Source organism: Suricata suricatta, chromosome 1, assembly GCF_006229205.1.
Source record: "Suricata suricatta isolate VVHF042 chromosome 1, meerkat_22Aug2017_6uvM2_HiC, whole genome shotgun sequence".
In the NCBI taxonomy this organism is placed as follows: Eukaryota; Metazoa; Chordata; class Mammalia; order Carnivora; family Herpestidae; genus Suricata; species Suricata suricatta.
The window spans coordinates 136,635,474-136,649,752 of NC_043700.1; the positions used below are offsets into that span (position 1 = coordinate 136,635,474).

Below are 14,279 nucleotides of genomic sequence, written 5' to 3' on the forward strand. Positions count from 1 at the left end.
ACAAAAGTGGGCGCTCATAGTCTACTGCAACTTTCTATGTGGCTAGGGCAAGTAAAAACTCAGCCACCGTCTGTGATCACCTTCACTTCATACCAGAGGAGATATTTTAAAACCAAAAATATAAGGACATAATCTCAGAGGGAAAAATCTAATTTTATAGAGAACATACTTTCCTTGTATTTTCAACATTTTTTTTTTGCTTTAGACCCAGTGAAAACCTCCTCACCGACTCAGAACACGGCCACATATCAGGGTTCTAAACATCAATATCCAGGAACCACTGAGCTCATGCCTCTACCCATTTCACAGATGAGGAACCTGAGGTCAGGGAGGCAGGTGGCTTTCTCAGGGTAAAGAGGGGGGTTAAGGGCAGAGGGCCAAGGCCTCAGCCCCCTGGCTGCAGGCTCACTCTTGTTCCATTACATCCTCATGCTGCGTTATGTCAGCTTGTTTATTCTGCTTCGCCACCAGTCAGATAGTGTATCATCTAATCCTGTCCCGTGTGCAGTACACAAGTCATTTTTGCTTCCCTGCCGGGGTTTCTAGAACGAAGGTCCTTATCAGGAAACAAGCGCTCAGCAATCTAGCGCCAATGGAACCCTTTGCCTCCTAGAGAGGAGTAAGGTGCGTCTTACCTGATCTTCAGATACGCCGCAACTCCAAACACCAACAGTACGACGGCAATGACGGTCACCGTGATGGCGGCGATGCTGCCTGTGGAGGAGGAGAGGCACAGAGAGGAGATGAGGGAGGGCATTCCTTTCAGATCAGTCTGCACAGAAGTCAGAGCTAGCTCGAAACCCAGGTTCTTAATTCGGTCACCAAAACACTTCTCAGTCTAAGAGACATTTGGTGAATGACCAACATTATCTAGACCTCTTGGCTGGTCCGGAGCTCAGAAAACAGTCAACGGTGACATTTTTTATTTAAGGCTGATGCCAATCTGTTGCTGTGGCTCTGGTTGTTTGCAGGGATTTGTGGGGACTGTTGTTGCGTCAAGTCTCCCGACACACTGTTTCCTTCTTCTACAGGCCCAGGCGCCTCTTTCTAGTCCTTGTGAAATCTTGGGAGGCTGAGGATGTTTTATTCAAGGGTCACTACAAAGCAGTGTAGTTGGTTTTTAAATAAACTGAAACCACACAGCCATATTAGTAGTGTCCGCTTCAAAAGGACCACCTTGGTAGGAGAAGCACTCATTTTAATGATGCCATCAAATCATTTTTGAAAACTCCTTCTTGGGAAGTGTGTTGAATTTTCATCCTTGAAAGGTGAATCTGATTTTGTAGAAAATAAAGTCAAGTCTGGTGTAAAAACAAGGTCAAGTCTGATAGGTAACACCACGTTCTGTGTATAGAAATAACCAGGTGTAATTATAAAGTAACATGAATGTTTTATTGTGTAGTTTGAAATCTGGCTCCAAAGGCAACTATTAACAAGGAGTTAAAAAAACCCTTTGAGCATGTAGCCTTATAAGAATAACCCTACTGCTTCCAAGTATTACGACTTTGAAGCACAATACTCTTTCTGTGTGAGCTTTGGATTGTGCTGTATATACTTCAGTTTTATTTCACCTGAGAAATGCCAAGAATCAATTGGGCTCTTGTCCCTTAGTAGGTAAAGTGACTTTTCTGATGCTAATGCTGGTGTTGGGGACCCCGTCTACTCTTTCGGTCCACTGAGAAACTATTTACCACTTCGGCAAACGCAGGGAACCCTTCGCCACACTGGAGAGAGCTCAGGGATCCGGAGTCCGGATACAGAGATTCAAGCGTGGCTCCATCATGATTAGCTGTGTATGTAGCAAGGGTTATTTATGTGACACCGACTCACAAGCTGATCACACGCAGCAGCCGAGAAAGGAGGGCTGCCCCACCCCCCACACGACTTGAGGAGGGATTAAGTGAGAAGCCCTGCACACCAAGCCAGAGTCATATCCAGAGTGTACCGTCCTGCATGACGCCCATCTGCCGTGTACTGGACCTCAAGGGCGATGGAGCTGCCCTGCAGTTTTGGAGATTTATCGTTTGTAGATTATTTTGCCATTTCTCCTTTTATTCCTTTCCCTCTCATAGGAACAGCTTTTGTATATTGTTATTAGACCTTTCCACCAAAGGAATTAGAGCAGAGCTAAGAAGCAAATCAGTCTACTTACTTATTAACTCTTTTTAAACTCCCCAGAAGCTCTGGGTGAAAAAATGCTACATCAAATACTATGCTCTGCTGGTTATATATCTAAAAGAGAGCCAAGGAGGTCCGTTGCTAACACGGAGACTAAGACCAGAGCTTAATGTGTCTACACAGACTGACCACATTCCGCCACTTCAGAGTTTCCACACGTGTGGACACTAGCCCACCTCCTTGCTCCCGGAATCCTTCAGACCCAGCTTAGTATCATCAGGTTAACCCCCTTCCCTTTTTTACTACCGTAAAGATAGAATTATGGCACTGAATGCCCAAATGGGCAGATCAGATCGAGTAGAGAAGGTTCAAGGTCAGATCCCCTTATGGAAAACTTCCATTCCTCCTTTGAAAGGCTGCACTTGGCTTTGCGGCCTCCAAACTGTGCTGAAATTAGAACAATTCAAAGTTCACAGAAGCCTCTTAACAGCTCTTTTAAAAGAGCTTATGAAATGAGGATTATGACTGCAAGGTAAGGTGCTGGGGGCCTTTCAAGATTCAAAGAGATACAGTGGTTGCAATTAGGAACAGTTGAAACACTGACCTTTAAATTTAATTTGCCCCTTGCAAAAAAATGGGAGAAGTGACAGAAGAGAGTTGATCTCTCTCTAAGACTCTTCTTTGTTGCTCCCACAGAGTTTAATGCAGGAAACTGTAGGTTTGACCTTTTTCAAAGTTTCTTTCCTAACCCTAGGCAGTTGGATCGTCTCCAAATCCGCGATTTACTGGATGTATTTATATATCGCCTCTCTCCAGAGATAAATCAGGCAGTTCCCCAACTCAAGTGCTGTTCTTTCTCAACAAAACGGCAAGGGATAGAGTGGCCCACTGCCCCTCTAAGTGGGTGGTGGCTGTCCAGCTCTCGATGTAGCCCCGATCCTCAAATGGGGTTCTCAAGGCCATCCTTCCTTGTTCACAGGGGGCAGTTCCTATGACTACAGCAGGGATTGCAAGTGATTTCCCCCCGGATGGGCTCTTGAGGGCCGCTGGGCAAAGGGGCACTTCCGAATGTTGATGCTGCTCCGTTTGAAACCAAAAGATGTGAGGTAGAATAGGTTGTCCTTAAACATCTGGCCCACCTACGAATGATTCCGCCACCCGCCAGCTCTCCTCACACGGTCCCAGCCAAGGGAGCAAGCATCCTCTGGAAGCCCATCGCTATCCGGCCCCAGCTTAGGAGGTCATGTGAGGTGAGCCTGCTCTGCCCCCCAAGTCAGCTGCTACCTTCAGAAGCAGCTGGGAACCCCATCCTGGGGAGTTCCACACCTCAGGGCATCACGGTTTGGGCCTCGACGGTTGCTCAGCCAACATTACCATAACTTTTATGGTAACTTGAAAAGGTTTGATTTCCTCCTTATGAAAACAAATGCCACTTCCTCCTGAGTTCTGTTTAAACTAAACTGGAATTCCCCTGTTCCTCCTGTTTACCCTTTTTTCAAAGAGAAAATGAGGAAGGTATGGCTGGCCAGGGAAGGCTTTGCCCAGAGAGGAAGGTAGGGACACTTGGGTGGCAGGGTGCTGAGAGTGGGGGATGGGGAGGAGGCTGGCATTTCACTTCCTTCTCATTGGGGTTTGCCAGTTACAGACTGGGAGTGACTCATGCTGAAAAGCCTTGGAGCCAGAAGGAATTAGAGAGAATTGGAGGAAACTTATCTGTGTTTTTAGAAGCTGAGATGCAAGAATATTTCACTGTGCTAGCACATTCCACTGTGCCAACATGTTCTGCCTGACCAGAGGGTTGCTGGAGATCCACGCAAAGCCTCCTTGAACACTGGGCCTCTCTGGAGGCTGGGATTTCTCAGAGTGCCATTTCACCACTTCCCCAACAACTCAGGACAAAAATAAACAGGCTAAAGGACAAACGTAGTTACTTACCGCTGCATGCAGGTACTTAGGGCTAGTACTGTGCCAAGAGCCTTACAGCCATCAGGCCAGTCAATTCTCTTTAGGAGATGAGTGGAATTATCCCCACTTTATGAATGGGAAAGTTAGGGCTCAGAGAGACGAAGAGCTTGATTCACATTTTACAGTCTGATAAATGGTTAAGCTAACTATTTCATTCCAGGCTTGGCACTTATAATCACTAATGTACAAGTTACGTCCAGCAGCCTTCTCTTAGCTTGGCCAAGTCCTTCTCTTTCCTCATGACCCAACTAAATATCAACCCTGCTGAGGGGCTTTCTTGACACCCTCAGGCAAATTCCTGCGTTATTTTGGGTTCTCAACTCTTCGAGTCTGCTTCTCTCAAATGCTGCGTGTTGCATGTATGAGCTTCCCCAGACAGGTTCTCGCCATATTCGTCTCTTCCTCTGCTTCCTGCACTCTCAACCCCAGACGCAGTCTCTAGCCCATAGTGGGTACTCGATTCATTTATTTAATGTTGAATGACTAAATATATCATTGGCAAAAAAAAAAAAAAAAAAAAAAAAAGAAAAAAGAAAAAAAGAGAGAGAGAGAAGACTGGCAGTTTTTGAGCCCAATCACTGTCCTGAGAAATTTCCTGAGGAGCAGATTTCCCATCTACCCATCTTGAAATCCCCTCTCCCAGGTCCTACCTGAGTATCTACTCCAACGACTCTATTGCTACGGTCCAATCCCTGCATCATGAGCTTGTGAGAGCCCATAGGTGACGGAGCTGGAGGAGAGTTTTTTGGGGACTAACTGTCCAATAAGAGTCAGAGGACATCCTTGAAGCAGGCAGAGGAAGCTCCCAGAGGGCTATGCTCCTGGTCAGACCTGGACCAGGAGGCAGGCTGCTCTGGAGGCCATCACTTGCCCTGCTTTGAGTCTATTCTATGCCCTGTGCTATCCTGGAATAAACCATGGCATCTTTTTAAGGGGTCTTTCTCCCCACATCTGATTCTAAGGCAACAGGCATATCCCTTTCTTGATCACACCCCTACTAGTCCGTCATGGACATAGGAAGTCTTCAAACTCCAAAGGGACCCTGCTCCTGTCCCAACTAACCCACCCCCATCCCACTTGACCTCAAGGGGCCCTCCTGTCTTAAATGTTCCTCTGGGGACTCTTCTTGTGGAGGGATTTCCTCTTTTCCCCACTTTAAACACGAAAGAAATGTTTCATATGAATTATGTGGCAGGATGCCTGTCAATCCTATCGAGGATGAGAATATCAGGATGTGGTAGGGCAAACGTGAACAGCCTCTCAAAGAGCTTTCCCGGGCTCTTTAAAGGAGGTGGTGACTGCGGAGAGTTCCTGGGTGACAAAGGTGAGCTGTCCGCAGGTGACTCCTGAACTATGTTTTCCTTGGAAATGCAACAACCAGCTTATTTAGAACGGACTTGTGTTTTGACCAACTTCCTGGCTATGCGTGTGCACGTCTGATCTATTTCGAGAAGCCTTTAAGAGGACTGTTTTTCAATATTCTTGCTCTTTTCTTTCCTTTTCCTGGTCCAGAGAGGAGGTAAGAAATAGAGAAGAGGAGCAGGTGACCGCTTCAGAGTGTGGCGGCCTCTTAGTCGGGTCACCAGCATAAAGGAACACCTTGTCTCAAAGAATTCCTCCTCTAGAACCACAGGTGTCTGCGCCTGTGCTGGAGAAGGGGCGTGGGTAGTGGGTGGGGGAGGGGCTGAAACGCAGACCTCCGTGTGTACCCGAATTTCTGTTTATTACACTAGGAAAAGGTCCTCCTGTCCTTTCAGTAATAGTCTATCATAGCTCTGTCCCCCAAACAACAATAATAATAGTAATAAACAACAATAATATAAATGATTGCAACTGACACTTTCTTGTTACTTGCTCTGGGCGGGGCATTGTTCTCTGAGCTTCACTTACTCGAATTCACGTCATTCTCGTGAGAACTTTGTAAGGCAGGTACTCTCATTATCTCCATCTTACAGATGAGGAAACCAAGGCACAGAGAACCTGAGGGCAGGGAGGCGCAGAGCTGATCATTAGAATAGCTGGGACCCCAGCGCAGGTTCCGGAGTCCCTGCTGGGCTCTCCCGCCACCCTGGGCTGCAGTGGTGAGTGCGAGTCCACCTGGGGATTAACTGGTGGTCCTCTGCCTGCTGTCGCTGTCCAGGGACCCGGGCCTAACTCGCGGCTGTGTCGTGGTTTGGGTCCTCTTGTAGATACTGGTGAAAGTTGGTCAAAACTCTGTAATTCAGAGTATTTGCAGGCAGAACCAGTTAGGTGTAGAAGATAGTCACAGAACAGCGACCTAATAAGGCCCATGTCATTGGTTTCCAGCATATGCTGTGGTCCAGAAGAATCGTGGAGATCACTGCCCACTGCTATTCACTGCAGCATCCCAAGTCCCCAGGGGTAGCCGGTCACTGCAATTCACTTTGGTGTGCGTGTGCCCGTGTGTGTGTGTGTGTGTGTGTGTGTGTGTGTGTCTGTGTGCGCCCGTGTCTATAGGATGTGATATGGGAGAGAGAAAGTGAAAAAGAAAACCTCAGTTTTTGGATGCTCTCACCCAAGTGGATCCTATTTTTACCATTACTGAAAGTCACTTTGACTTCTGACTTTGAATTCTGCTCGGATTTCACCCTTTTTTCCTGTTCACTCTGTCCCACAACAGGGCAAGAAGCTAAGCTTGTCTCCCTTTGGAGTTCCTCCTGAATGAGCTCCGTGGGCTCCCTGAGCTAGGGCAGTTGCGGGGAGTGGAGAAGCCCTTGGGCAGGGCTCTGAGGTTTCACTCCCCAGTTGCAGAGACGGATGTCAGGCTCTCGAGCCACACGGGAGTGGAGGATTGGGTGGACAGGCAGGTAGGTCATTAAGGGGGGAGGTAGATGGCACACACTCCGTTCTTCTGTCTCTAACTTGAGGATATCTAGAAAAGTTGGAACCTTGGGGAGGCATGGGAATGAGGCTGTTCTTTGAAGGATGGGCAGGACTGGAACAGACAGCAATGAAGGTTTGAGTCTGGGGCCAGTGAGATGGAGAACAGACACCTAACATTTCTAGGCCTGAACATTTAGCACCGAGTCTGGCGACAGAAGCACCCCAACTGGTGTCCTTAACTAAAGATTGGGGTATTCCTTGTCTTCTCCATTTCACAGGAATATTGAGATGGGGGTGCTCTGTAAATCAGCACAAATTCAGGGGACTGTTGTGATCTCTGCATAGCCCAGCCCCTTGACTTTGGGGTTTAGGAGTCTAAAGTACTGAGTGACGGATTCACCTGCTGAGTAACTTACCCAAGGCCGCCCAGTGCATAGTGGTGACAAAACCAAAGCGACACTCTACATAAGAGGATGTAATGGAAATTAATAGGGACCATGAGATGGCTGGGCATTTGGGACCAAATTATGGAGGATTCTCAAAGTCAGACATGGTATTTAGTGGCACCTTGACAGTATGGGGAAGGGGGACCCTGGAAGAGTTTGGGGCAGAGGCGTGATCTGCAAGAACCTTCTCAAATCCAGTCTTCTCTTAGAACTCATCCGCAGTGATGCCTGTTCATCTTGAGCCCTTTTTGCTAGATTTTTGCCCTTTGACTTAGCATGCCACGATTTTTTAAAGTTTATTTATTTATTTTGAGAGATAGATAGATTTATTTATTTTGAGAGAGAGCACAAGTGGGGGAGGAACAGAGACAGGGAGAGAGAGAATCCCAAGCAGGCTCCACACTGTCAGCACAGAGCCTGATGCGGGGCTCCAACCTTCAAACCGTGAGATCATGACCTGAGCAGAAATCAAGAGTTGGACACAACTGACTGAGCCGCCCAGGTGCGCCAGCACGGCACCATTTAATAAACTTATTCTAATATACAGCTAATACTGACACATGTAGTTGTGGGCAGTTACACACATACATACAAGATAAAGACAAAATATGGTATTATACTAACGGTTTCATGTGAGCATGTTCTTTCTGCTCTCTCTAGACTGAAAATCCCTTTAAGCCAGAGATAGCAAATACACTTCTTTGTCTAGGTGCAAAGTAAGAAATTCATAAAATATACGATTTCTTCTCAAAGTGTAGCTGTTTTTAAAATGGACTTTATTAGTAGCTATGATGCGAATATGGAGTGCCCTTATAAGGCATACAGATTGCATGCAAATATGCTACAGAAGTGTTTTTAATTAGCAAAACCTAAATTTGCCTCAGTAAGTTAGTCCTTCTCCCCAATGCCCCATACCCCCAAATATTTAAGTCATTAAATTATTGCTTACTCATTTCTTCACACAGAGTGGCAGGCATCAACGTTATCAAACTTAGGCAAATACAACCGCAACTGGCATCTTTTAGTTCACGTTTCTACTCCTACATGAATGCTAGTTAATGAGCAGAATTGGTTAGTGGGCAGATTTGGGATTCGCATTTCGGGGCAGGATCCCTAATACCTGTCCTTTTCTTCTTCTGGCAATCAGAAGCCCTGGTTTGGGGCCTGGCTTCACTTTTATATACATATTTTACCTACTCGGGTAGTATATAAACATGTATACTGGAGATACTAATCTCTTTAAAGCTGCATATTCAAAATATTAGTATTGAGCAAATGCTTGTTTCCTCTTCCTCAGTTCCCTTTCCCGTGAGCCTATCAGCTATACTTCAATGACGCAGGGGGCACAGGTTGGCAAGGAACACAACCCAGGGCGCACAAGCGGGCACAGTCCCTGGGTATCACGGTTTTAAGGTTTCTTCATTTCGGGGCACCTGAGTCGCTCAGTTGGTTAAGTGTCCAACTCTTGATTTCGTCTCAGGTCATGATCTCACTGTTCGTGAGTTCAAGCCCTTCACTGGGCTTCGTGCTGACTGTGCAGAGTATGCTTGGGATTCTCCCTCCCTTTCTCTTTGCCCCTCCCCTGCTTGTGCTAAACAAACAAACAAACATGTAACATTTCTCCATTTCCCTTAACAACGGCAGTCTTTCCCAACACAGATGAAGCCTCTTTCCCACCAGGAAGCTGATCAGGCTCTGTGCTCAGGTGCTCTGGTCCCAGCTCACCTTTGACACTTGTCATGTGAACTAGCCTGGGTTTCTGGGAACGGCAGATGGTGCTCCCCAGCCCCCTTTTCCATGGCATTTCGCTGATCACATGGCAGCCTCTGGTCAATGTCAGGGGGCATTCCTCTCACTCGGCACTCCCTAGACCAAAGGAGCCCTTGGAATGAGAATGCCCTCCTGACAGGTGGGTGGCCCTCCATCTGAACTCTAGTAGTCTCCTCCAGGGCTGCTCTGAGTTCAGTCTTGGCACAGCGACCGTTCTCAGGGGACATCTGTAGTATTATGCTAAGAACAGTGATAAAAAAAAAAAAAGGAAAGCAGTCATAGCTGCCAGTCATTGCCCGTGGCTACCCTGTGCCAGGCCCTGAGCTGGGCACCACTGGGGAGTATCTCCACTTTGGGGATTAGGAACTGGAGGCTCCAAGAAGTTACCAAAAACCTGCTGCATTAGTTAGTGGCCAGGAATGGGAATTGAGCTTTAAAGTTGGATCCCCCCAAAACCATGCTTTTCTAGTTGCTGTGATCAGAAGACCTGGCATAGGGACTGGCCTTCTAAATGCAGGCACGAGCTGAATAGCCGTGGGCACGCCCCTTTTCTCCTGTGTTCATGACCTCATTGGTGTCTGTCTCTACCTGTAAAGCAGGATTCATTCAATCATTCACACAGCTGCTGTTTATTGTTTACAATGTGTCAAACGGATGAAACACACCCTGTGCCTCAGAGCTTCTTTACAATTAGTTTATTTAAAATGCTTTGTCCATCATGAAATGCAATACAAAGGTCTCACGGGCTCTGGGCACCTCTTACTCATAAAACTCTAAGGCCAGCAAGGAACCTTGGTTCCAGAGGAGATGTGAGTCAACCTGGGTATTTTAGAAATGACCGCAGATCTCAAATTCAGGTTTTACTTCCAGTGAGGTCATGACCAATGGAATAATGCAATTTTACCATTGAAAGGAAATTCTGAGAAGGTTCACTGAATCTAACCTCTTTATTTTACAGATAATAAAATGGAAGGTGATAGAAATTAAGGGATTTGGTTGAGATCAGACTCCATCGTTGTAGAGCTGGGACTAGACACCTTTTGATTTCTGGTTTGCATTCTTTTAAATTCCCTATTTCTGGGACTCATCCCAAGTGAAGCCTTATAGGACTGGTAGCTGAGACAACAAACAGATAAGGATAAGATCCTGGTGGGGTGCCTGGGTGGCTCAGTTGGTTGAGCATCTGACTTTGGTTCAGGTCATGATCTCACGGTTTGTGAGTCTGAGCCCCACATCAAGCTCTGTGCCGACAGCTAGCTCAGAGCCTAGAGCCTGCTTCAGATTCTCTTTCTCTCTCTGCCCCTCCCATTTGTTCACTCTCTGTCTCTAAAAAATAAATAAATGTAAAAAAAAAAAGATAAAAAAAATCTGGCCTCTACTTCACAGCCATGTTTCAAAATTCCAACACCTCTATACCACTCTCATGATTTATGCCCTGTCCATACCACCTACACTATAATTTTCTGAATATATGTCTTTAAATTAAGTCATTATTTTTCTTTAGCTACTTACTATAGAGATAGCCTTACCCTAAACAATAATAGCTATGGAGTCATGAATTCAACATGCTGTTTTATTCTTTTTTCGAATTTACACAAAGATAAAAACAGTTTTTATTAGAATAAAAAAGGATCACTGTCTTTCATGCTGTCGCCTTCAGGACCATACTCTGGGAACACGGCTCCCAGGAACAACAGTTTCTCAAAGGGGTTGGGGGACAAGACCCCGGGCTGGGGGTAAAGCACCTGTCCTCAGGGCCCCGAAGAGGCCAAAAAGATGGGAGGGCAGCGAGCTGGGGCCAGCAGCGCAGCCCTGTCAAGTCCCACCACTGCCCCCCGGAATGCGGCAGCTTTATGAATATTGTTCTTGGTGGAGGCCCAAGTTGGTGGAAATGTGACCTAAGAGGGACAACTGTCCTGCCTCAGCCACTCCCAGGAGCAGTGCAGACGTGGGGGAAGACTTCAGTTCCGGGTCCATGAAGCCAAGCCCTCTGTCTGCCCCTTCACATGCACCATGCCAGTGTCTGCCTTTCTCAGCTCTCTCCTGCAGGGCAGACTTGCAATGCCTGGCTGTACCGCCCAGCATAATTATTTTTAAGTTACTTTATACAATGCATACAATTCAGTGTGGATTGAATTATAACTTCTTAAAAATATTTTTTTAATGTTCATTTATTTTTGAGAGAGAAAGGCGGGCCAGAGAGAGAGGGAGACACAGAATCCAAAGCAGGCTCTAGGCTCTAGAAGGATGTGGGTCTCGAACTCACAAACTGCAAGATCATGACCTGAGCCAAAGTTGGACGCTTAATCGACTGAGTCACCCAGGTGCCCCTGGACCGAGTTATAACTTCTAATGAGCTAAGAGAACTACAGCTTGCCTTGGGTGGGAGTTTCAGCTCAGATCCCTGGGGCAAGGGGATGAGGGGGCAGGGTTGGAGTGATTTCCGGGGGTGGGTTGGGTGGGTGGGGAAGAACAGAGAATCCCCTCTATGGTTTGCCCTGGCTGAAGAATTCTCTTTCTCCTCTTCTTAAAATTCTGATCTGTAAGTGTGAGCAGGTCGGCTGTGTCAGTCATGTCAGGTCATCTAATTCCTTGACTCAGAGACAGATCTTTCTATTCAAAAAGTCCAGTCAGAGAGAGGAAGAGAAATCCCTACCTGAGTATCCTTAATGCAATCAGCGTTGAAATAATGTTTCAGTTGGGAAGAAACAGCTGCTTGGCAGTGGGCAGGAGGAGGAATGTGGGGGCTGGGAAATCAGCCTTCTGAGGCCTCTGATTTTCAACATTAAAGACCAGGTTGGGAATCTCAAGTTGGAAGTCTTCCCGTTGTGAATTCCACACAGGAGGCGAATAATGGATGGCAGGAAGCATGCCACTGTCTTGCGTAAAAGTGGTCACTGATCTCCACGGACACGGGAGGGGAAGTTTTTGTTATTGTTCCTTCAGTATTCCAATGATGAAAATGAAGCCTGACCATGGAGAAATCACTCCTGGGTCAACTAAACCAGAAAAGTTGGCCTATGCTCTTCTTGAGACTCACCCAGTCTGCAAGGGAAGGCTCAGGCTCCTTTGGGGTTCATGAGCCTTAGCAAGTAAGACCTTCCACACTGGTGTTTTTTTGGTTCAGAAGACATAAGCAAGAAGGAAGGGAGGAATCTCAGAATTCGAGATAGAGACCTACCTGTGTTCGCCAAGCAGTGTGCAAATTCATGATCTTTATCATGGAGCATGGGTGGAGCGCAGAGAATCATCAGACTCTCTGTCCCAACACCTACCTTGGCCAATGGCAATGACATCAGGGACTCAGAGATCTTTGTGGAACCATAAGTAAATTGAACCTTGCCTCCATGTAATTAGTCACCAAGGCCAAGCAGAAACCTGCTTTTGTACACTATTATTTTACTAAGTTTTAATTTTTCCCAGACTCAGGTCCCCAAGGTTTTAGAGTTAAAAACTTTGGGAAGAAAATAATTTCTGGGGCGCCTGGATGGTTCAGTCGGTTAAGCATCCAACTTTGGCTCAGGTCATGATTTCACCGTTAGTGAGTTCAAGTCCCACGTTGGGCTCTGTGCTGACAGCTCAGAGCCTGGAGCCTGCTTTGGATTCTGTGTCTCCCTCTCTCTCTGTCCCTTCCCTGCCTGTGCTCTGTATCTCTCTCCCAAAAATAAAGAAAAATAAAAGAAAAAAGAAAATAATTTCCAAACTTTGATGCCAGTCAAGAGAAAAGTGCAACCCTAGCTCCTAAGTGTCCACCCTCGGGGGCCAGTGGGGCCTTGGCAGAGTCTTAGCTCGGCTTTTGTATCCTCCTGTCTCCCTGCAAGATTTCGTTTCTCTCCTCTAGAAATCTCCAGTTGCTGGCACTCCTTACCCCTCTCCTCCTCGTTTCCCAAGTTCCACACAAGTGTTACTATTTCAAATGTGAACCTAGTTATTTCTCTTTTACACACTCTTTTGATTATCCTTTTCTGTATTGCATTACAGACAGGCACTTAAATGGTTCCTTACTACCTAATATTTACAGTAATAATCCTTTTGGGAGTCTTAAAGTATTTTACAAACATTCTGTGTTTTCAAGTTGAGAAAATCAAGGTCTAGAAGAGTCAGACTCTTGGTATCCACACAGAGAGCTGGAAACCCACTGTAATAGTAATAATAGCTAACATTTATTTAATGTAAACTATGAAGAGACACTTTATATATACTTGGCTTCGTTCATCCTAATAAGTATCCTTTAAGGCAAGTACAGCAATTCTGTGGCCCTTGTTTCACAGACGAGGAAAATGTGATACCCGATGAAGAATCAGCCTGCCTGCAGGTCCTCTCCAGCCAGTGGCGTCGGTGAAATTCGACCCAGGAAGTCTGATGCCAAAGTCTGTACTATTAGTAATATTCTTACCCCTCTCTAAAGTCTTTAAAGTGACCCCACAATGTCTCCAAACAGAAATAACAGCAAAGTGTTTTTTGATGGCCTACCTCCATGGACTCACTGAGATTTTTATGATTTTAACCTGAATTCACCTTCAGTTTTGAGACTGTGGGACCCCCTTCCCTCTCCCCCTGCCCCAAAGGCCAGGAGTCTGATGATAAAAGCAACGTACCGTGAAATACTATGCTGGCTCTTATAGGCCAATATCTTCCTTTTGTAAGCCCTGAGAAACAAGGCATGCTGAGGACAGTATCAATTAAGCATCGATTATGTGTTCTAGTACAAGGCCGGGGTGGGATTTTTACATTCTTATCTGATAGAGATGATGGGTTGGTGCTGGTCCGTTTTCACTTTCCTGTCTTATTTCACAACAAAAAAACCGCAATCTTTTCAGTGAGAAGATTACAGTGAAGGGTCTGGATATAGAACTGATTCTGTTCCAACCAGTTTCCCTAGTGAAATGGCAAGCCATAGATTCATTAATGTATCAGCTGTGCTTATAAGCTAAATCCCACTCTCTCAGTGAAGCATTTCCAGAATCACTTTAGTCATATACGACTGGTGAAATTATTTCAAACAGAAAATTAGAAAGTGCTCCATGGAGACAGAAACTCTCCAAATGTAATGAAAGGTGATGCTAAGACAATTAAAATATGGGATGGAGTTCGACCCCTATCAGGTAACATCATACATGGTAACTAGCTGGCCTT

At 46.0% G+C, this 14,279-nt stretch overlaps 1 protein-coding gene across 2 annotated transcripts in view; it reads right to left on the reverse strand.

Moving 5' to 3' along the window:
• PARM1 (prostate androgen-regulated mucin-like protein 1) overlaps positions 1 to 14,279 on the reverse strand; it is a 106,847-nt gene that overhangs the window by 15,989 nt on the left and 76,579 nt on the right. For both annotated transcript variants that reach the window (XM_029944902.1, XM_029944896.1), the window contains one exon: positions 636 to 714. In XM_029944902.1, the coding sequence (XP_029800762.1) occupies positions 636 to 714 (79 nt within the window). The remainder of the gene's footprint in view (positions 1 to 635; positions 715 to 14,279) is intronic.